Here is a 24,915-nt window from a genome sequence, read left to right as displayed (position 1 = left end):
GGCGCCCAGTCAGTCTCCGCAGTCCCCAGAGTGGTCCAGCCGCTTACTCAGCCTGTCTGCTTGGCACTGCCTCTATTGGGATCCTGGTCGTGACACCAAATGTTAAAGTTGAATCTGAATAAAACTCAGACCAGCTTCTTATGGTTACAACAGTTTATTGCGCACCCTCCTGCAGGAGTTTGAGACCCAGTTGTCAGAGGGAAGGTACGTAAGTACTGCCACCATCCGATAAGTGGGCCCACTCTCTCCGGTTACAGCCGTATATTTATACATGGTAAGCCCCGTACATTACTGTTGGAAGATGTCATTTGAACTGGTACGCCCACCAAGTCTGTTGGTACGAAACTTAGTTACAGATAAGAGAGTCTGCTAGATCATGGCTTAATTACAGATGGATGTTCATTCCTGTCCTTATCCGTGAGTCCTCCTCCCCTACTGAAACGAGGGTTCAATGTACAATGTTATGAAACTCTCATTGTCTCTCTGCAAGCTGAGGAGAACTGGTAATGAGCCTGTCTTAGCTAACTGCTGAAGATAGAGTTTACTTCAGTTCAAAAATTCCTATTCAGTCCCAATTATTCTTTTAGCCAGCGGTTACATAGGTTCAAAACAATTTTTTATATCCTCAATTCCTCAGAACTGCTGTAAATAAACCCAATGGCTGGACCTCCACAGCTGCCTGTGGCGATAAATTCCACAGATTCACCACCCTCTGGCTAAAGAAATTCGACTTCATTTTCATTGTAAATGGATGTTCCTCTATTCTGAGGTTGTACTCTCTGGTCCTATACTCCCCAATCATAAGACACATCCCCTCCACTTCCATTCTTATCAGTTTCCAACAGGGTCTTGTGATCGCAACAAAAACATCCAAGACAATCACTCACTGTTACACTGCACACCAACTCCAATGCTTTCCTGTAGCAAGTAGCAACACGATCCACACAAAGTCCAGCTCCTCTGCCAACGAGCAGTTCACTGATGGGGTAGAACAGTAGTATCCAAAGTTCTTAAAGTCCAGCTTTGTATTGCAATCGTAAAATAGACAAAAATGCCTTTGGTTGGCACCCGAGAGGCCATTGTGTCCAAGATTCTGCCATCTTACTGGAAGACGTTGACTTCAGAATCGATGGTTGAGTTCAAATATCACTGTAAAAAGATGAATTCATAATCCAGTCTGAGATTTTATTGTGGTACTGAATAAATGCTGCACCATCCAAAGTGCCGTATTTCATTTATAGATTGTTATATGTTTGCTTAGATGAACAGATTCAGATTCACATTGAAATATACAATGAATTGTGTCATTTGCTCACAAGCAACACAGCCTAACGATGTGATAGGGACAGCCCGCAAGTGTTGCCACATATTCTCGTGTCTACATAGCATGCCCACGATACTCGGCAGAACAACATAAAATACAACAAGCAACAAAATAACAACGGCAAAGCAAGCTCCCTTCCTCCCTCCCAACCTACATACAGTCCTCTAACCGCAGGGCTGTTCATCTTCGGCATCCAGCTGACTCCGAGAAGCGCTGAGGCCCAGGCTTCTGTAGATTTCTGATCGGCTTTCGGTATTGACCCCAGGACTCGCTCATGATGATGAATGAGGACCCTGAACATCAGGCCTTGAACTATGGTCTTGCCAGCTCAGGTACCTAGGATCACTAGGCCTCGTGCCTCCTGCCCATACAGAACTCTGATCCTGGAACCCTCCAATGACTCGCTGCCAGGGTTGGGAACAGTCACCAGACCTCATCCTCGCTGGTCTGCCGACCTGACAAACAACCACATATGTCCCATGTCTCTCTGCTGACCTTTGAACACAGAGTGGATTTCCCCATATTCATGTCCCTAAATCCTAACTTGACCCCCAAATCCCTTCACTGTCCCCAAAACCATTCCTACGAGCCTTAAAAAAGCACCTTAAAAACTCAGTTAAATCTGAGCCATGACCTTAACAGAGATCACAGCTTGGTGCCATCTTGACTGGAAACCCAATGGGTGGACTCAACATATTTATTCCTTATTTGCTGCATTCCTGTTTCTGAGTCTGTTCATAACCAATTCATTAACCCTGACTTTGATAGCTATAATTTCAGCCTCTAGCTCCAGATTTCTCCATGCTTTTTTTGGATACTTCCTAAAACTCTTTTGTTCAGCATTATGATCATCCAAGCTTGCATCTAATAAGACAAATTACATTCCTTTCTATTGTAGTTTGGTGATTTAGCTTGGAACATGTTAGATATTAAGGATAAAAACTAATATAAAGCGTTGTTTGTTGAAGACAATATATGTATGTTTTGCTTGTGTGCGTCCTTCTTTTCTTTAATAGTAGGATAGTTTTCTACATTTTTGGTTTGGAGGATGATAACCGTTGTATCCATTTCAATCTTCAAAACACTACTGTAATCTGATGTATGCCATTTTCTTTGTATCCTTATGATCCACTGGCAGTGTGTTTGTTACAGAACTATCTATTCTGAAAACTGGACTAATGATCACGTGGCACACATTCAAGTTTTATATTGCTTCTAGGGAAGCTAAATTTGATTTTCTAAATCTGAAATACTAATGTGATACAAAATGAAAACTACAAAAATCCATAGTCTGTCTGGTTTGGTCTAAATGTGAGTCTTGTCTGATTATGTTCTTATGGGTAGTTTTAAAGTCTTCTAGGCCCTTCAGCCCATTAACCATCTTACCACTTTATGTTGACCCCGTTTATCCTCTATCAATCTTCCAAGATTCTGCCATTCACCTACACAAGGGGCAAATTACAATGGCCAATTGTCTACAAACCTGCATCCCATTCGGGTATTATGTAATATTAAACGTGCTACTTAATGCAGATTTCTGCACGTTATGCCTTCTGGAAACCTTCCTTTCAATTGTACCATGTTACAAGCAAGGCCAGCTCGCCACCAGCTTCTGGAGAAATTAGTGCTGGGTAATAAATGTTTCTGTTGCTTCTGGTGCTCTTATCCACTAATGAATCAAAGTCCGTGCAAGTTCTATTCCGTTTCCTAGCCAAAATTTCAATAGTTGAATATACTCACTAGTGTTTCTTTTAAATTTATTAAGTTTCTGTAAATTTGTTTTTCCTTTCCTGTTTCACATTTACTTTTCATAGGTTATCCCCAAATAACGGAGAAGGGATGTTGCATTCTTTGAAAATGGTCTATAGTGCAATTAACCATAATAGGAAGCCGTGTCATTTGCGCATACATGAAGATACAAGAGTCAGAAACCTATTAACTTTGTTTAGTTATTTACTTTTTCTCCATACAAAAATTTTGAGTAGTGACTTGTGGATTCAAGGGTGACTATCCGTTACCCAAACAACCATAACAAGATATTTCCTCTACCTCATTTTAATCAAGCTCCTTAGATCAGAGTATTTTTGTTTATCAGGATTTAAAGTTTATTAACTAGTTTTAAACAATGAACAAAGATAAAGGTGGGTTATTAATGTGAATTTACTGCCTTCGTTTGGGAAGACTTTAGATGTATGTAATGATTCTTTTGTTTTGGAATACCAGATGGTGTTTTACAGCAAATTGTGTACTTTGACAGATCAGGAAATGGTTGTATCTGAATGCAGGAAGTGACAGAACTTTATATGAATCCAATAGGACTGATTGCAAAATGCCTGTGTGATGGTCCTATTTCTAACTGCTAGTTTTCTTTTACTTTTGAATGTTACACTTGTGTAGGACAGGAACATACTGTGCAAAAATGATTCCTAAAGCTAACTTGGTTTGAGACTTAAAGAAAATTGTTTCAGCAAGTATGGATTCTTAAGATAATAAGACAAGTGGTTTGTGTCTTAACTACATGACTGATATTTGCGAAATGCAAACAGAATACTGTAAGGTCGACTGTGGAGGTAAGATGTAAGATGGAGTTAATGCTTCACATGGAAGACCGTTTGCCAGAACTGGGAAATGGAGTTCTGATAAAATGATGTTGACTTAAATGTGAACTCTGTTGCTCTTTCCACTGATGCTGCCTAACCTGCTCAGTGTTTATTTCAGAATACCAGTATCTTTGGTTTTTTTTTAAATCATAGTTTTGCAGCATGGAAGCTGGCCCTTCAATACAACCGGTCCGTGCCATACAAAGTGCCCTATCTAAGCTAGTCTCATTTGGAAATGTTTGACCCGTTTACTTCTAAATATTTCCAATCTGTGTATCTGTCCAGCTATCTTTTAAATGTTGTTGTTCTACCTGCCTCATCCATTTCCCTTGGAAGCTGATTCCACATAGATGCCACTCTTCGTGTTTCCTGTTAAAACTTTCACCTCTCACCCCAAACCATTGTCCTCTAGTTCTTGACACCCCAACTTTGAGTGCAGTTGTCCTATCTAAACTCCTCATGATTTTATACAGCTTGTAAGATCACCTCTCAGTCTCCTGTGCTCTCAGGAATGAAATCCTATCCTAACTAGATGTTCCATCAATAATGTCAACTCTGACTACTGTTGTGACATTCCCCTGAATAAAAAATGCAACTCCCATCTCTCTTTGCTCCTCAAAGCATCTGGACACTGAAACCTTAAGCTGTTAGTCCTGTCCATCCTTGGCCATGTTTCTGTATCCTAGTCTAAAATAGCTATCCAAGCTTCAAGTTCATCTGTGTTAACTGAGAAACATCTAGCGTTGAAATAAATTCAATTTAATTTAATAGGCTTTCCTCACTCCTGGCCATTTTCCTTCCTGCCATGCCTATTCAACTTGCTGTGCTGACCTCTGCATCGCCTAACAGCCTCTCATTTGCCTCCCTGATGCTTGAGATCCTTCCCACCCTTGCCTATCTAGTTAAAAGCCACACAAGTAGCACATGCATATATACCTGCCAGGATATTTGTCTCCCTTTAAATCAGGTGTAACTAGACCCTCCTGTACAGGTTACCTCTGCCCCAGAAGAAATCCTAATGGTCCTACACCTGTTTTTCAGCAATGCATTAATTTGCCATATCCTTCTATTCTTCTTTGTTCACACCTTGACAGCATTTGGTCCATAATCTACTTTCCAATCCAAGTACCCTAGTCTTTATAATACAATAACATAGAACATAGAAAACTTACAGCACAATACAGGACTTTCGGCCCACAAAGCTATGCGGAACATATACTTACCTGAGAAATCACATAGGGTTACCCATAGCCCTCTATTTCTGAGCTCCATATACCTGTCCAGGAGTCTCTTAAAAGACCCTTTAATTTCTTGGGATTTTGTCAGTCCATTCTGAGCACTGAGTTTTGTAAACCAAAAAGACCCTGTATTCATTGTCTACGTCTTTTAATTTGCTGGCTTCAATAAATGCAATATTTGGGATTTTCAAACTGGTCTCTTGCACCTCTGGGGGTAAAATTGTTCCAGGAATGTACCCAAGGAGACTAAATTAATAAGAACAAGTTTGTGCTCAGCAAATTGCTGTTAATGCTTATGCAGATGAGATACTGGAAACTTGAAGGCATCCAAGGAATTGTACCTTATTATCTGGCTCTTGAGAGGGACAATTGAAAGAATAAAGATTTTAGAAGTTATGTGAAAATGTGCAATTGGTAGGTGAATAATTACCTGCTGCTGCTCTTTCTTGTCTCCTTTCTTCGTCTAAATTGTATTTAAGTTGGATAAGTGAAACAAAATAGAACTTTACATGATCTTTCTATTACAAGATTTGTTTGTTGCATGGGCAGACAGTTGCATTTCGTCCGAGGCGTCATCTTCAAAGATTAGATGTGCTATTAGCCAAGATTAACAGTGGTCCTTTTTATATGGGCTATTTTTCCAATCACTTTGAACAGTTTTTCTTTACAGTTTTAATCTCTTTTAATCACCATGATGAAGCATGATTTGACCCTCTGTACAAAGACCACCAGTCAGATAAATTGTCCTGATTTTATCTGTTTGCTCTTATTGACATGTTATTGGAGCATACAAGGTTGGAAAATTTAATCTTGACTTAGGTTAAATTCTGCTTTTTTAATTTGTTGATTCGTGTTTCTACCTTTGGTGGTATGAATGTTCTTTTAGCTTTTCTGAAATGCGGTACATTTCCATTTGTGTCATTAGTAGAACTTCTGAATTCTGTTTTTATCGATTTGAACTCTTCAAATTATTGAGATTAGTTAAATCATCCAGTTAAGTTTCAACTCAGATGCACAACAAAGGTGATTATTTAAGATTATAATTCCATTAAATGCTCATTTAATTGACAAACTTCAGATGTGTGTTACTTAAATAAATTGAGTTCCAGCAACATCGGAGAATGCTGCATTTATCGCTGAATTAGGAGAATGTAATGGAAAATAATGAGCAAAAACATGTCAGGTGATGGTCAATAGAACTATGTTATTTAGTCTTTAAATTTGAACATTCTCTACATTATTTGTTCCTCTAGCACTTTTTTTTCAATTATGCTTCCCTGATCTTTTAGGGGGATGGTCAGAGGAGGAGGTTTCACCATTTTTTTTGTAGTCATTTACCAAAATACATCTATTGAACTAACTGCATCATAGCCACATTTGCAATTTTTTTCATAGTGACTTCAGAACTTCAAAAAGGATTGGGTAAATTGTGCAGGATCGCAGTGCTGGATAGTTGGCATCTGTGGCTTGCATTTAAAAACTAAATTGTGACATGAATTTAGGTCAAACACTGCCTCTTGAAGAGGTATTAACAGCTCTGTCATGTCTCAAGATTTCATTCTAGACCACGCTTCCCAACTTGGGGTCCAAAGACTCCTTGATTAATGGTAGGGGTCCATGGAATAAAAAAGATTGGGAGCTCCTGTTCTAGACTGAAGGCATAGATAGTTGCAATTTCCTGCATTTTATTGGCTTACACTATTGTTTTCTGTTTCATGTGTTTTATTCCATTTTATATAGATATATAGCTAAGGATGCTTTATTTCCTTTCAAAATATGACTATATCAAAAAGACAATATTTTAAGCTGAGGATTTTTCCAAAAGACGTGCTATTTGAGTGTATGGCTAAGAATTAAAGTTTTTGTGCAATTAAAATAGATTCTGTACAGTACTTTGACTGTCAACTAAAGCAGGTGTATTATTTGGTGAAGTCTGGTGGATTGTGGTTAATTGGGGCAGTTAATCGGGGCAGCCACTTATTTGGGCGAATTCTTAAAGAACAAAAGTAATCAAGAAAATAGTCAGTGTTTCCTTTGTTTATTTGGGACACCATGCCACTTAATTGGAACAGTGATTTGCTGAACGGTTTCTAACTAGCTTCAGTTGCATGCACTTCTGTGGCCGTTAGACACTACACCGTGCAGCGAACAGATTATAAATTATGTCAGTTACATGTGGGTTTTTTTTTCAAAAAGCAGTGATATTTGTCACTGACAGTTGACAAGAAATAAGCAATAAGACAATTCAGAATTGTATTACTCACTGCAGTTTCAAGCATTCAGGCCAGAAACAGCTGGGAGTGAAAATGAAACGATATTACTACTTCAACAAGTTAGGAACTATGAAGAATTTGAAAGTATTGACAACCATCTTGAACGTTGCAGTAAAAAAGACAATTTGGAAAATGCAACTGTTCATTATCTGCACCCGGTGTCTGCATTGATTTTGTTCATTTATAATCATTCAACAGGACACGGCAGTATACAAAGGAGGAATTCCTCTGGATAACTATTGGGAACTAATGCACAGTTTTATAGTATTTGTAGTGCTCTGATTTGTTCAATACAGAAGTTGTAACATGTAATGGTAGTTTGTCTTTTAATATCTTTTTAACTATTTCAATGAAATTTTGGCAAATTGGGGCAGCCATTTAACTGTGCCAAAATGTGCTGCTCCCGCTGTGTCCCAGTTAACCAAAATCTTCTGTATTTAGATCAAAAACCAGAAATTAATGTGCTGTTGTTAAATTCAAGTTGGCATTTTTGTGAGGTAACTACCTCCAAATTATTAGCGATATACTTGGGCAATTTAAACTGGATATATTAAGTCTTCAAATTCATAATTATTTACCACATGTATATCTAAATAATTACAAGTTGCCTTGACTACTAATAAATTTTAGGTTAGTAACCTGAATTACTTAAGTTATTAAAGCAAGAAAAGCATCAGATTGGGCTTATAACTGATGGACCTTTTTAGAAAGTTGTCCTCAAAACCCTCCGTTTCTTCATTGGTCTTGCATTTTTGATCACAATACCTTCAACATGTTACAAAGGTGTTTCATGCAACCAATGATTTCCTCCCCCCACCCAGTTGAACTTAGGGCACAGAGGAACAGTGTTTTCGTAGAAACGAGAATATTATGAAGCATAGAAAAGCGAGGCTGGGGCCAGCTGGTGGCGCAACGACATCGGTGCCGGACCCGGGAATGGAGGTTCCCGGGTTCGAAACTAGTCGGGTCCGCTACCCAGTACGCTTTGCATCTGTGCCGGGTTGAGTGTTGAGATCGCAACTCGGCCTCGTAAAATAAAGGGAAAATACTGCGAAAATGTCTGTGGGTGAGGAGTGGCATGCCACACAGTCTCTCTCCGCGCCTTGTAAAAGCCATGAAGAAGGCATCATCACGGACACGCAGATGCACACGTACAGAATCGCACGCACGCAGGCACACACCCAAAAAAAAAGAAAAGCAAGGCTGCATTCAAGAAGCAGCTATTGAACTTATTCGTGTCTGCTTTCAGATCATAATTTGCCTCAGATCTCTGAACTTGTCTTAAATTGACTTTATTCCACGGTGTATTAGTGTTAATGTAAACAGTAAGCCAGTGTTGTGGGGTAAATATCAATATTTTAAAATTCAGAAGGAAAATATGTTGTAACTGCAAGTATTTTTTAAACTGTCACCTAAACATTTTTCAGAATATGCCTGTTAACGTGTCAATTATTTAATAATATTTTTCACTGATGCCTGCAATGAAGTTTAAATGATTTCAAAAGTTCAATCTCGCACTTCTACTTTTGTCAATAGGTTGAAGAAGACAAAGTGAATGAAGAAGATAAAGATGAAGACACCAAGGAGAAGGATGTGCCAGTGAAATACAATGTTGGAGACATGGTGTGGTCAAAAGTATCTGGTTATCCTTGGTGGGCTTGTATGATTTCCTCAGACCCTATCTTGGGTACCCACACAAAAGTAAAAGGTACTTAAAATTACACATTAAATACTGAGTTGGTGAAGCATGCAATTTCACCAATTTTATCCAGTTGAATAATTTTCAAGCACCTTTAAATTGAGTGATATCTAACATTTAGAGATATATCAGAAGAATCATTTCTCTACTTCTAATTGTGATATGCTCGTTCAACCAGAAGGGTTGATAGAATTGTTTATATTTCCATGTACATTTGCTATGCAGAGCCCTGACCCTATTTTACCTCAACTATTCTTTCCCTTTTATCTACATGGTTTGTCTTCTACTTTCATTGCATTTTTCACACTTTGCGTGTTTTCATTCCTAGCACTTGTTAAATTCTTTCAATGCTTTAGTGTTGCTAGATTTCTGTTCTTTTACTAACAAGCCCTTTGGATAAGGCTCCCTTCATCCTCTTCTCCATTCTGCAAAGGGCTATTCAAGGTACTTGTTTCCTTGAGCATAGCCACCCTACTTTCCTCTGCAACTGACTACCCTGTCCAGTGCACCTTCCGGTGCTGACTGAATGAGGAGGAAGAGCAGCATTTTGTTTGAAAAGTGAGTTAGAAGTGATGTTTGCCCTCTACGTCTTCCTTCAGAATACATAGTTACATGGAAGTGAGATTTTTGTTATTTATAACTCAATTCTGGATTATTTTAATCAAATATCAGGGCCCATCAAAACCTGGCTTGATAATGAGGTCATTTTACTGAATTTACATGACTAGTCAATAGTTTTTTGTCCCATGAGCTTACTACCAGACCCATATCACCAGCTATCACCTTAGTAAATTATTAACCCATGTACCCTTATCCCTTTTAAGCACGCCACCTTGTTCCTTGCCCCTTCCTTAATGTCTGCAATTTTGGTTGAAGCGCCATGGCAATGGGAGTGCCAACATATATTGTCTATCCTGATTGCTCTTGAACTAAGGAAGCAATTAGGAGTTTCTCCCATTGGGAGGTATGAATTTGCAAATGGGACATAACAGGAAAGATTGACAGATTTCCTTCCCAAAAATAGGATTTTCGTATGGGTTTCCACCTTCAATTTCAGTGCAAATTGATTTGTGATATTGTGTTATTGATGTCCAGTTTAAGACCATAAGACAAAGGAGCAGAAGTCGGCCATTCGGCCCATCGAGTCTTCTCCGCCATTTCATCGTGAGCTGATCCATTCTCCCATTTAGTCCCACTCCCCCAGCTTTTCACCATAACCTTTGATGCCCTAGCTACTCAGATACATATCAATCTCTGCCTTAAATACACCCAGTGACTTGGCCTCCACTGCTGCCCGTGGCAACAAATTCCATAGATTCACCACCCTCTGGCTAAAAAAGTTGCTTCGCATTTCTGTTCTGAATGGGCGCCCTTCAATCCTTAAGTCATGCCCTCTTGTACTAGACTCCCCCATCATGGGAAACAACTTTGCCACATCCACTCTGTCCATGCCTTTCAACATTCGAAATGTTTCTGTAAGGTCTCCCCTCATTCTTCGAAACTCCAAGGAATACAGTCCCAAGAGCGGACAAACGTTCCTCATATGTTAACCCTCTCATTCCCGGAATCATTCTAGTGAACCTTCTCTGTACCCTCTCCAACGTCAGCACATCCTTTCTTAAATAAGGAGACCAAAACTGCCCACAGTACTCCAAGTGAGTTCTCACCAGCGCCTTATAAAGCCTCAACATCACATCCCTGCTCCTATACTCTATTCCTCTAGAAATGAATGCCAACATTGCATTCGCCTTCTTCACTACCGACTCAACCTGGAGGTTAACCTTAAGGGTATCCTGTACAAGGACTCCCAAGTCCCGTTGCATCTCAGAACTTTGAATTCTTTCCCCATTTAAATAATAGTCTGCCGGTTTACTACTTCTGCCAAAGTGCATAACCATACACTTTCCGACATTGTACTTCATTTGCCACTTCTTTGCCCATTCTTCCAATCTATCCAAGTCTCTCTGCAGACTCAGTTTCCTCAGCACTACCGGCCCCTCCACCTATCTTCGTATCGTCAGCAAACTTAGCCACAAAGCCATCTATTCCATAATCCAAATCGTTGATGTACAATGTAAAAAGAAGCGGCCCCAACACGGACCCCTGTGGAACACCACTGGTAACCGGCAGCCAACCAGAATAGGATCCCTTTATTCCCACTCTCTTTTCCTGCCAATCAGCCAACACTCTATCCACGTATGTAACTTTCCTGTAATTCCATGGGCTCTTATCTTGTCAAGTAGCCTCATGTGTGGCACCTTGTCAAAGGCCTTCTGAAAATCCGAATATACAACATCCACTGCATCTCCCTTGTCTAGCCTACTTGTAATTTCCTCAAAAAATTGTAATAGGTTTGTCAGGCAGGATGTTCCTTTAAGGAATCCATGCTGAGTTCTGCCTATCTTGTCATGATAAATCACCTTACAGCTTTCACTTGCTTAATGGTTAACCAACACTCCACAAGAGATTTTGCAGATGCTGGAAATCCAGTGCAATATGCACAAGATGCTGGTGACAGCATCTATGGAAATGAATAAATGTTATGGGCCAAAACCTTTCTTCAGGACTGTAAATGGAGGAATAGCAAGAAGGTGATAGGTAAAGCCAGGTGTGTGGGAAAGGTAAAAGGCTGGCCAAGAAGGAATCTGATAGGAGAGGAGTGTGGAACATAGGAGAAAGGAATGTAGGAGGGGCAATGGGAGGTGATAGGCAGGAAAGAAGAGGTAAGAGGCCAGAGTGGGTAATAGAAGATGGGGGAAGGGAGAGGGAACAAAAAAAAACCAGAATAAGAAGTCAATGTTCATGCCATCAGGTTTGAGGTGATCTAGACAAAATATGAGATGTTAGTCCCCCACCCTTAGAGGGGCCTCATTGTGGCTAAAGAGGCCATGGACTGACATGCTGAAACAAAGTGGGGATAGGAATTAAAATGGAAGGTGCTTGACAGAATGGCCTCGCTGTTGTAGAGGAGGCCACACCAGAAGCACTGGATACAATCAACAACCCCTTGGTTCAGTCTCTTCCCACCTACATCCATGACATTTCACATTTTCTTGATCTGCTCAACAATCTTCAATTCACTGGCCCTCCCTACCTCAATTTCATTGTGGATATCCAGTCTTCATACACTTCTATCTCCAATCAAGAAGGCCGTAAAGCTCTCTGCTTCTTTCTTAACAAAACACCCAACCAGTTCCCCTCCACCACCATCTTCCTCTGTCTGGCAGAGCTGGTTCTCACCATTAACAATTTCTCTGGCTCCTCTCACGTTTTTCAATTTCAAGGGGTAGCCTTGGGCCCCAGCTGTGCCTGCAGTTTTCATTGGCTATGTAGAACAGTCCGTGTTCTAAGCCTTCCCCGGTAATGTGTTCCAACTGCCTTGTGCTACCTCGACGTCTGCATTGGCACTGCTTCATGCACCCTTGCTGAGGTGGTCAATTTCACCAAATATGTCTCCAATTTCTATCCTGCCTTTAAATTCACTTAGTCTATTTCTGACACCTTCCTCACCTTTCTCGATCTCTGTATACCAATATAGAACATAGAAATGTACAGCACAATACAAGCCCTTCGGCCCACAATGTTGTGCTGACCATGTAACCTATTCAACCTACTCTAGAAACTGCCTAGAATTTCCCCAGCACATACCCTCTATTTTTCTAAGCTCCATGTACCTATCTGAGAGGCTCTTAAAAGAGCTTATTGAATCCGCTTCTACCACCGCTGTCGGCGGTGCATTCCACGCACCCACCACTTTCTGTGTGGGGGAAGAACTTACCCCTGATATCCCCTCGGTACCTACTTCCAAGCATCTTAAAATTATGCCCCCACATGTTAACCATTTCAGCCCTGGGAAATAGCATCTGCCTATCAACACGATCAATGCCCCCTTGTCATCTTATAGACCTCTATCAGGTCACCTGTCATCCTCTGTCACTCCAAGACGAAAAGGTCAAGTTCAATCATCCTATTCTCATAAGGTACGCCCTCCAATCCAAGCAACATCCTTGTAAATCTCCTCTGCACTCTCTCTATAGTATCCACATCCTTCCTGTAGTGAGGTGACCAGAACTGAACATAGTACTCCAAATGGGATCTGACCAAGGTCTTATATAGCTGCAGCATTATCTCATGGCTCTTGAACTCAATCTCACGGTTGATGAATGCTAACACTCCAGACGCCTTCTTAACAACGCTGTCAACCTGCACAGCAGCTTTGTGAGTCTTATGGATACAAACCCCAAGATCTCTGAGATCCTCCACACTGCCAAGAGTCTTACCATTAATATTATACATCTTTTATAAATGTATAGAGTCTCACAGCTATCTTGACTATACCTCTTCCACCCTGTCTCCTGTAAAAATGCTATTTTGTCAGTTCCTTTGTCTCCATCCCATCTGTTTCCAGGATGAGGCTTTCCAGGACGTCAGAGATGTGGCCTTCCTGATGCTGCCCTCATCCGCATCTCTTCCATTTCCAAGACATCCGCTCTCACCCCATCTTCCTGCCTCCTTAACAGGGAGAGAGTTCCTTTCGTCCTCACCCACCACCCATGAGCATCCACATCCATCCCTTCCCCCATTCTCCGCTCCCTCAGCGATTCCCTTATCCATTTGTTCCTTCCCACTAATCTCCATCCTGGCACATATCCTTGCAAGTGCAGAAATGCACATTCACCTCACCTCCATTCAGGGCCCCAAACTGTACTTACAAGTGAGGCAGCTCTTCATCTGCAAATCTGTTGGGGTCTGCTATTGCATCATGGTGCTTCAGGTGCAACTTTCTACATTGCAGAGACCGATGTAAATTGGGAACCTCATTGTTGAGCACCTACGCTCTATCTGCCAAAAGTGGAATTTCCCAGTGGCCAGCCATTTAAATTGCTGTTCTGATGTGTCGGTCCATGGCCACCTCTTTTGCCATGATGAGTCCGTTCTCAATAGGGAGGAGCAACACCTCAGTCTGTCTAGGTAGCCTCCAACCTGATGGCGTGAACATTGATTTCTCATGGTAACTTTTTTGTCCCCTTCCCTCTTCTATTACCCACTCTGGCCTCTTGCCACTTCTCACCTGCCTATCAACTTCCCCTGGTGCTCCTCCTCCTTCCTTTTCTCCTATGGTCCACTCCCCTCTCTCATTGGATTCCTCCTTCTCCAACCCACCTAGCTTCACCTATCACTTTATAGCTGGTTCTCATTCCCCTTGCCCTCCTCCACCTTTTCATTGTGGCATCTTTCCCCTTCCTTTTCAGTACTGAAGAAAGCCTGAAACATCAACTGTTTACTCGTTTCTGTTATTGTTGCCTGACCTACTGAGTTCTTCCAGCATCTTGTGTGTGTTGCACTATTACTTGACTCCTTCACAGTCTCTGAATTGTTAGATATTGAGTCTTGTCCTTGCATTCAATACTATTATCCCCTCAAAGCTAATCAATAAGCTTCAATACCAAGATCTCAATACCTCCTTGTCAACTGGATCGTTGATTTCCTCACTTACAGACCCCCAGTCAGTTAGGATTAACAACAATATCTCCTCCACAATCACATTCGGCACAGGTGCACCACAAGGCTCTGTGCTTAGTCCTCTGCTCTACTTGCTTTATACTTGTGATTATGAGGCTAAGTACAACTCCAGTGTCATATTTAAATTTTGTGACGACAGTACTATTGTTAGCCAAATCAAAGTTGGTGACAAATCAGCATATTCGAAGGAAATTGAAAATCTACAACAACCACCTCTCAATGTCAGCAAAATCAAGGATCTGATTATTGACATGAGAAGGAGGAAACTGGAGGTCCATGAACCAGTTCTCATCAGGGGATCGGAGGTGGAGAGGGTCAGCAACTTTGAATTCCTCAGTGTTATCATTTCAGAGGATTGTCCTAGGTCCAGTGCGTAAGTGCCCATTATGAAGAAAGCACAGCAGCGCCTCTACTTTCTTAGAGGTTTGCAAAGATTCAGGCTGACATCTGAAACTTTTGACAGACTTCTATAGATGTGCAGTGGAGGGTATATTGACTGGCTTGCATCACGGCATGGTATGGAAACACCAATGCCCTTGAATGGAAAACCTACAGTAAGTGGGCCCAGTCCATCATCAAGGACCCTCACCACTCAGTCCATGCTCTATTCTCACTGCTGTCATCAGGAAGGAGGTACAGGAGCATCAGTTTCACATCGCCAGGTTCAGGAACAGTTATTACCTTTCAACCATCAGGCTCGTGAATGAGAGGGGTAACTTCATTCAACTTCACTTAACCCATCATTGTTCATCTTATGTTCTTGATTTTCATTGCTTAGTTATTATTGCTATTTTTATTTCTTTTACTTTTTGTATTTGCAGTTTATCTTTTGCACATTGGTTGTTTGTCCATCCTGTTGAGTGGAGGCTTTCATTGATTCTATTGTGTTCCATATTTACTGTGAATGCCCACAAGAAAGTAAATCCCATTGTTTTATATGATGACATATATATGTACTTGATAATTTAATTTGAACTTTGAACTTTTACTTAAACCGTGGGAAAACTCCCACTGCAGCTCCTGCACTACATTCTTTTTATTGGGCTCTGTCATTATCGCCAGTGTGTTCCCATCCTATTAGACACCAAGCTAGACCATCTCATTGTTCATTTGTAATTTTTTTTTTCTCTCTCTTGCCTGTCCTTGACTGAAACCTTTGTCTTTTTGGTTACTTCTAGAGAGTTGCATTTCTCCTGGCCAGTACATCCTGCCTACCTGATAAATATAGGCTTGTCTCTGTTGCCATATCCAAGCTTGCATATCCTATTATGTTGTGCTTACACTCAGTCCACAAACAAGTCCATTTTGTTTTAAACCACTTTATTTTTAGTATATAGTGACACACATTGGAGGAATGAAAATAAACAATAAAAGTACAATTTATTTGTTGTACACTCCCAGCGACTCCAAAAAATTTGTTACATCTGAAACGGTCATTATTCCCTCATCCAAGGAGCAGGCTAGCCAGCTGACAGGCTGGAGATTACAAACTGTTCAACATTTTATCAAGAATAAAATGGAAAGACAAGACTCCACTCGCAATAACTTGAGTTCAAACACAATTCTTGAAATTAAGGAGATTTAAAAAACCCACTCCACCATGAACGGTTGGCACAAATTTTCTACCCAATCTCCAACTCATTGTTTTATTCAGTGTCGCCATCTTCAAAAATGAGGGAACTACCGTGGAATGGAACTCAGTCTGAATTACTTTGAGCTCTCTTGTTAAAAAGCCTTTAATGATCAAAAGAGTTAAGATAGAAAAGGAAAGTTTGATGTCTAGGCAAGTCACGGCATCTGTTTTTCCCTGACACGATTCCATCGAGTTCATGATTACTCTGGCTGGAGGTTGAAATGCCACTGATTTAGGTCAGAGTCTTGCCCTTCGTTACTGGTGGTTCAGTGTACTCAATCCTTCGTTCTAGAGCTGCTGGCTTCTCATTCAGTGTGGCTAGCCGGGAACGGCAGGACATGTCAAATGAATTGAGGAAATCGGCAATCTTCTTGATTGTGATTGCTAGTGATGACTTCAATGTATTCCCTGTTAGCCCAGTCTTGGTAAATCTCTCTCTGCACTGGATCCAACAAGTCCATTTTGAATTTTATTGTGGCCTTATTCATTTCCCTCCAAGTATTCTCATGCAGACTTGTATGTGATACACCTTACTTTGTTTCACAATGTTAAAATTGCTGTATACAGCATTCATGTTGTTACTGGTTAATTTTCATATTTCTTTACCTATTTGTTCTTGGGTGTAACAAACACTGCTGGTCACATTTACTAATAATCCCACAGATTAATTAGTATAAACAGTAACACAGAACTATTTGGGAGCTCATCAATTTGAAACAGTGAGCATGTTTGTAAAGCTGACAAAGAGAGGTTGCATCTGATGAATCTTATTGAGTTTTTTAAGGATGTAACTAAGGGCACATAATATGGACAGTGCAGCACAGTACAGGCCCTTGGACTCACAAGGTTTAACCTACTCCAAGATTAATCTCACCCTTCCCTCCCACGGAGCCCTCAATTTTTCTTTTATCCATGTACATATCGTCCTTTACCACCACCCCTGGTAGTGCGTTCCACCCACCTACCACTCTGTGTTTTTAAAAAAAACAACTTGCCTCTGAGAACCCTCCTTTACTTTCCTCCAAGCACCTTAAACTTATGCCCCCTCATATTAGTCATTTCTGTCCTGTGGAAAAAGTCTTTGCCAGTCTTCTCTGTCTGCCTCTTATCATCTCAAAAACCTCTATCAAGTTACCTCTCATCCTCCTCTCCAACGAGAAAAGCCCCAACCCGCTCAACCGATTCTCATAAGACATGCTGTCTAATCTAAGCCGCATCCTGGTAAATCTCTTCTGCACCCTCTCTAAAGCTTCCATGTCGTACTTACAGTGAGGTGACCAGAGCTGAAGACGATCCTCGTGGCTAACCAGAGTCCTCACAGCTCTTGAACTTAGTATCCTGACTAATGAACTATACACCTGCTTGATCACACCATCAACTTGCATTGCAACTTTGGAGGCTCTATGGATGTAAACTCTGAAGATCCCTTGATTCCTTCATACTGTTAAGAATCCTGCCTTCAAGTTCGACCTTCCAAAGCAAATTACTTCACACTTTTCCGGATTGAGCTCCATCTGCCACTTCTCAGCTCAGCTGTGCGTCCTAATAATGTTCCTTTGTTGTTCCTTTTTGCACCTTGGCACTTCGGGTGGCTTTTTTTTTTGCTGTTTGCTTAACATTTTTCTGTTTTTTACGGGACTGAGTTGCTAGCTCGATGCTCAATCCAGCATGGATGGAAGGCATGTTAGGAGCCAGCCAGATTTGAACTCGGAACCATTCGCCTCAAAGTCTGGTGCTGATGCCACAACACCATCATTGACAATACCCCTTTGTAACCTACAATAATCTTACACGATCCACAAATACTACCAACTTCATGTCATCTACAAACTTACTAACTCATCCTTCTACTTTCTCATCCAAGTCATTTATAAAAATCATAAGGAGCAGGGGGTGTCAGAACAGATCCCTACAGAACACCACTGGTCACCTACCACCAGGCAGAATATGTTTTGTCTGCTACCACCCTCTGCCTTCTGAGTCCATGCAGCCAAGCTTCCCTGGATCCCCTGCCTCCTTATCTTCTGAATGAACCTACCATAGGGAGCCTTGTCAAATGCCTCACTAAAATCCATATGCACCACATCCACTGCATTGTCTCATCAATATGTTTTGTCACTTCCTCAAAGATTTCCATCAGGCTTGGGAGGCAAGAACTACCCACTCAAAGTCATGTTGACTATCCCCATTTAGACTATGCTTATAAATCCTGCCTCTTAATTGATGAAGATAGGGCAGTGGATGTTGTGTAAGACCTTTAACAAGGTTCCGCATTCAGTTGATCTGGAAGATTAGTTCACTTAAGGTTCAGGGATAGCTATCAGGTGGATTCAGAATAAGCTCGATGATAGGAAGCTGGAGATGGTTTAAGATAGATTCTCCAACTGGAGACCTGTGACTAGAGAGGTGCGACAGTGGCCAGTGTTGTAAATCATTTGGATGCGAATGTACATGGGCTGATTAACAAGTTTGCTAATGATACTAAATTAGGGTGTCTTGTTGATAGTGAAGCAGGTTATAATGAATTGCCGTGGATCTTCATCAGTTAGGAAGATGAGCTGAGGAGGGGCATGTGGATTTTAACTTGGGTAAGTGTGAGTTGATGCAATTTGGACATTCAAATCAGAGTGGAACTTACCAGTGCCCTGCCATTCACTGTACAAGCATTGTGGAACAGAGGGACCTAGGAGTACAAGTGCTTAGTTCGCTGAAAGTGGCCGCACAAGAAGACAGGGAAATGAAGCATGCATACAGTATGCTGGCCTTCGTCAATCAAGGCATCGAGTTTAGGAGTAGGGACACTATGTTGCAGTTATACACATCATTGGTGAGACTGCACTAGGTGTATTGTGTACAATTTTGGTCACACTGTTTTAAGAAAGGCATTGTTAAGTAGGGAAAGTATAGAAAAGATTTACAAGGATCATTCCTTGACTGGAAAGCCTGAGTTATGGGGAGAAGTAGGCCATTCTGGATCTTTATTCCTCAGAGCATAGGAGGAACAAGAGGTAGCCTCATAATTTTACAAAGTTGTGAGGGGTGTGGATAAGGAGACAGTCATTGTCTTTTCCTCAAGGTCAGAAGGTCAAAACTGGAGGGCACAGATACAGAATAAGAGGGGAGAGATTTTAAGGTGACTGGCATAACTACCCAGAGGGTTGCGAATACCTAGAATGAGATGGCAGATTAAGTGGCCAAGATGGGTACAGTTGCAGTGTTTAAGAAGCATTTGGATAGGTACATGGAGAAGAAGGGCCTGAAAGTTATGTAGGTGACTAGAACTAACAGGGAGGACGTGTGTGGATGGTGTGGACTAGTTGGGTTGAAGGACCTATTTCCATGCTGTAATATGCTATAAATCCTTGTCAACTGGAAACTGGGTGTAATGCAGACCAAAGTATCACAGTTCACTCACGAAAATCAATTTCATTGTTCTTAAAATAATAAGAATTCTTTTCTCTTAATTTTCAGTTGTGAGTAAGTCTATTTGTCGCCAGTACCATGTCCAGTTTTTTGGAGAAGCTCCAGAAAGAGCCTGGATTTTTGAAAAGAGTATGATACCCTTTTTAGGTGCTCATCAGTATGATGAGTTAATCCAGGAGAGTGCCAAACATGCAAGTTCAAAGGCAGAGAAAAACAAGGTAGGGTGAGAGCTCTCTAATGATTATTATTTTGACTTTTCCTTCATACTGAATCTTCTCATACATACTTTCTACAGTAGCTTTACTTCAGACAATCTTATATCATGTGTGAATTGAATTTTTTTGAATAAATAGCCAGAAGAGTTGGAATTTTCTAAAGAGTTAAAAAGAGCGGTTTCATAGTTTAATTTTTATTTTGTGTTGTTCGGTTAATTGTAGCAAAACGTTAAAGGTTTAGCAACATCTGTTTCCTTTAGATCCAATCCAAAGAGAGTTTTATTGAGTATTTTGTAATTCCAGTGTACCTTTAAAAATCAAATTTCTTTTTTTTCAGCTCCTAAAACCAATTCCTGCCAGAATTCGCCTTCAATGGGATATAGGCATTGCACAAGCTGAAAAGGCACTGGCAATGACCCCTGAGAATCGAAAAGCTAAATATACCTTTGTTTATGATTGTGATCGTCCATTATTACCACCTCAGGTTGCAAAAGAGGCTGGTGTTCCTGTTGAACTTGTAGAGAACAGGAAGTGGCCAACTGAAGATTTGCCAGCTCCAAAAGACAATCTCTCAAGCAGTAAAGGAGCAAGGAGAAGAAATGGCGCACCAAATAAAAGGCGCTGTTCAAAAGGATTTGAAAGTAAGATCCCTGCAAAAGAGTGTTTAACTAGGACTGTGGATTCTACTGAAGGTTCTGCTCAAAGTTATTCAACTGACAGGACATCTTGTAGATCATCAGATTCTGAGAGTTGTGCAAGTTCCCCCATGGCTAAGCGAAAACATGGAGTAGCCAGTCAGCGGACCAGGAAGTGTGACACCGTCCTTGCTCAGTTCATGGCCTTCTGTCAGAAACACAGAGATGAGGTTTGTGTTTTTAAATATTACAGTCCAAGAAAAATTGTGATTATCCGTTATTTCTGTGAATGAGACATTATAATTGATATTTGCTGTTTGCTGGAAAAATGCTTGGTAACTATTTTAAGGCAATTTTATTAATTTGAGAAATGATCACCTAAACATCTAAAATTTTTAGAAGTTGCTTCTACCTAATGTTTATCTGCTAGTGACCTGCTCTTTACTGTTTTGGTAGAGAGTGCAGTGACTAAAATTTAGCACTGCATAATGTCAAACTTGGGAGGTTGGAGGTCTCAGGGAAGGTGCAGTGGGAGCTAGTAGATGGAAATCATTATTATCTAAATTTGAAGAAGTTGGTTTGCTACAGAAATATATCCTCTCGTGGGATGAGGCTTTAAATGTTCCTTTGATTTGTTATTAATACAAAATTAATTGCATAAATTTAGATATTAAACACATTCAAAGGTAAGTCCAGGCCATAAATGTAGTATTTAGCTTAATTTAGGCAGAAATTAAAAATAGGTTTATTATCATCTCATATACCAAGGTACAGTGAAAAATATACCATCTATATACCATGCATAGCATCCATACAGATCAATTCATTACAATGGTCCACTGAAGTAGGTCCAGGTAAACCAGACTAAGGTGCTCACTACAGAAAGTACGTGGCAGGTAGACAGTAAGATCCAAGGTCACAACAAGGTAAATTGAGGTCATGATCATAGAAGGGAAACATTCAATAGTCTTACAACAGTGGATTAGAAGCTATTCTTCAGCTTGGTAGCATGCGCTTTCAGATCTTGTATCATGTATGTGATGTGGCGGGGGGGGGGAGAAAGAGAGGATGTCCAGAGTGGGTAAGCCTTTAATTATACTGGCTGCTTTGGCAAGGAGTGTAGACAGAGTTCACAGTGAGGAAGCTTGTTTCCATGACATGCTGAGCTGTGTTCACAATGGCAGCTTCAGGCAGAGTACAAGCCATGCTACATCCAAATAAGATGCTTACTATGATGCATTGATTAAAAAATTGGTGAGGCTCAAAGGGGACATGCCAAATGTCTTTAACGTCCTGAGGAAATAGAGGGAGGTGCTGGTGAGCTTTTTCAGCTGTGGCATCAACATAATTGGACCAGGCAAGGCTCTTCATGATGTTCACTCCTAGGAACTTAAAAACTATCAACACGCTCAACCTCAACTTTGTTGATGTAAGCAGGAGCATGTGCACTGCTCTCCTTCCTGTAGTCAGTGATCAGCTTGCTTATTTTACTGACATTGAAAGAGAGGTGGTTGTCCTGACAACATGATGCTAGGCTGTCTATCTCCTTCCTGTTATTTGAAATATGGCCCACTACAATGTTATCATCTGCAAACATGGCGGAGTTAGAGCAGAAAATGGCCATGGAGCCATGAGTGTATGGAGAATAACGTAGGGGCTGAGGATACAACCTTGTGGAGCACCAATGTTTACAATAATCATGGCGGAGATGTGCTGTCTATCTTTACTGATTGTGGTCCGTTGATCAGGAAGTCAAGCATCCAGTTACAGGGAGAGCCGTTGACTTTCAGGATCTGGAGTTTGATGACAAGTTTGCTTAAAATTATAGTATTGAAGGTGGAGCTCCAGTCAACAAACAAAAGTCTGACCTAGTGCCTTTGCTGTCAGGTGCTCCAGAGGAGATGGGTCAGGGAGATTTGCTTGCCATAGATCTGTTTTGGCAGTAGGTGAATTGTGGTGGGTTCAAGTTGTCTATTAGGCTGGAGTTAATGTTTCGTGATGGTGGATGTAAGGGCTACGAGGCAGTGGTCATTATGCAAGTTACCTTGTTTTTCTTAAGTACTGGTACTACAACGGTCTTTTTAAACAAGTGGGAATCTTAGATTGCAACATGGAGGGGCTTAAAAGTCTGCAAATACCCCCACCAGCTCATCTGCACAGAGTCTTAGGACACTTGGGTACCATCTGGGCCGGTTGCTTTCAAGGATTCACTATTAGAAGACTGATCTTGAATCTGCAACAGTGACTGAGTTCAAGTGCATTGGATGCTTCAGGATAGGTGATGACATTCCAATCCCCTTCTGTTCAAAGTGTACATAGAATTTATTAAGCTCATCAGGAAGGGATGTGCTTTTGTCAATTATGCTGACTAACTTTGTTTTGTAGACCATTATAGCATGTAAGCCCTGCCACAATTGACAGCTGGTGTGGGACTCTGTTTTGGTCTGGTACTATCCCTTGGCATTCCTGATAGCTTTGTGGAGATTGTATCTCAATTTCTTATACAGGTAGGGTCACCTGAATTGAATACTGCATCCCTGAACTTCATCTGGGTTGCCACCTTTGGTACATGGCCCTCAACACAGTTGCTGATATATCCTCTTCAAGCAACACACATCAAAGTTGCTGGTGAACGCAGCAGGCCAGGCAGCATCTCCAGGAAGAGGTACAGTCGACGTTTCGGGCCGAGACCCTTCGTCAGGACTAACTGAAAGAAGAGCTAGTAAGAGATTTGAAAATGGGAGGGGGAGATCAGAAATGATAGAAGACAGGAGGGGGAGGAATGGAGCCAAGAGCTGGACAATTGATTGGCAAAAGGGATATGAGAGGATCATGGGACAGGAGACCTAGGGAGAAAGAAAAGGGGGAGGGGGGAAAAAGTCTAGAGGATGGACAAGGGGTATAGTGAGAGACAGAGGGAGAAAAAGGAGAGAGAGAAAAAGAATGTATATAAATAAATAATGGATGGGGTACAAGGGAGAGGAGGGGCATTAGCAGAAGTTAGAGAAGTCAGTGTTCATGCCATCAGGTTAGAGGGTACCTATACGGAATGTAAGGTGTTGTTCCTCCAACCTGAGTGTGGCTTCATCTTTACAGTAGAGGAGGCCGTGGACTTCTCTACTCAGGTCAGAGGAAAAACACCTTGTATTCCGTCTGGGTAGCCTCCAACCTGATGGCATGAACATTGACTTCTCAAACTTCCCCTAATGCCCCACCTCCCCCTCATACCCCATCTGTTACTTATTTATATATACATATGCATTCTTTTATTCTCTCCTTTTTCTCCCTCTGTCCCTCTCACTATACCTCTTGCCCATCCTCTGGGCTTTTCCTCCCCTCCCCCTTTTCTTTCTCCCTAGGCCTCCTGTCCCATGATCCTCTCGTATCCCTTTTGCCAATCAACTGTCCAGCTCTTGGCTCCATCCCTCTGCCTCCTGTCTTCTCCTATCATTTTGGATCTCCCCCTTCCCCTCCCACTTTCAAATCTCTTACTAGCTCTTCTTTCAGTTAGTCCTGACGAAGGGTCTCGGCCCGAAACGTCGACTGTACCTCTTCCTAGAGATGCTGCCTGGCCTGCTGCATTCACCAGCAACTTTTATGTATGTTGCTTGAAATTCCAGCATCTGCAGATTTCATTGTGTTTGCGTTTTAAATATCCTGTATCATTTCAGTTTTTGTTTGCATCAGGAAGAATGAGTTCATTGTGGTGGTCTGATTTACCAAACTATTAGAGGGCAATGGAGCTGGTGCAGGGGGTTGCTCAGTAGGCATCTTTGGTTATATAGCAATTGTCAAGGGTGTTTGGCCCACTGCTCGGGTGGGAGAAGCACTTACTATATTACTATATTGCTAATATACTCTTGGATGTTGATCTGGTTGAAGTTGCAGTCAAGGCTGTTAACCAGAGGTATAGTTCATTGAGTGCAGGCCTCACATCTGCCTGTGGCAGGATACAGACTGCTGTCAGGATAGCTGAACTTCTGTGGTAGGTAATATAGGTGACGCTTCTCTATTAGATATTCCAGGCTGGATGAACAGGAATTTACCAGCACTATCTTGTCTGAACACCATGAGGTGTTGATTAGGAAGCATCTTACCTTTGACTTTGCTCAAGCGTTGCGTTTATTTATTTGGAGATGCAGTGTGGAACAGACACTTCCAGCCCAATGGTCTGCGCCACCCAGGAACCCATGCATTTAACCCCAGCCTAATCACAGGACCATTTGTAATGACTAATTAACCCAACCAAGCAGACTGCTGTGCATCATATCTAAGTTTAGGTGCTAATGGAACTGGAGTCATTCAAGCCTTGAAAAATATTCTTCTAATGACTTGTGACTTATGGATAATCT

The 24,915-nt window shown here is 41.3% G+C and overlaps 1 protein-coding gene and 1 pseudogene across 2 annotated transcripts in view; one reads left to right on the top strand and one right to left on the bottom strand.

Moving 5' to 3' along the window:
• The window catches only part of nsd2 (nuclear receptor binding SET domain protein 2), a 105,607-nt gene that overhangs the window by 18,418 nt on the left and 62,274 nt on the right, over window positions 1-24,915 (top strand). For both annotated transcript variants that reach the window (XM_063047000.1, XM_063046999.1), the window contains exons 3-5: window positions 8,972-9,143; window positions 19,762-19,931; window positions 20,266-20,793. In XM_063047000.1, the coding sequence (XP_062903070.1) occupies window positions 8,972-9,143; window positions 19,762-19,931; window positions 20,266-20,793 (870 nt within the window). The remainder of the gene's footprint in view (window positions 1-8,971; window positions 9,144-19,761; window positions 19,932-20,265; window positions 20,794-24,915) is intronic.
• Window positions 15,943-19,754, bottom strand: LOC134345791 (probable protein BRICK1-A; annotated as a pseudogene).

Source organism: Mobula hypostoma, chromosome 4 (assembly GCF_963921235.1).
Source record: "Mobula hypostoma chromosome 4, sMobHyp1.1, whole genome shotgun sequence".
Classification (NCBI taxonomy): Eukaryota; Metazoa; Chordata; class Chondrichthyes; order Myliobatiformes; family Myliobatidae; genus Mobula; species Mobula hypostoma.
Note: the sequence above shows the minus strand (reverse complement) of the source record. Positions and strands in the feature narration are given on the sequence as shown.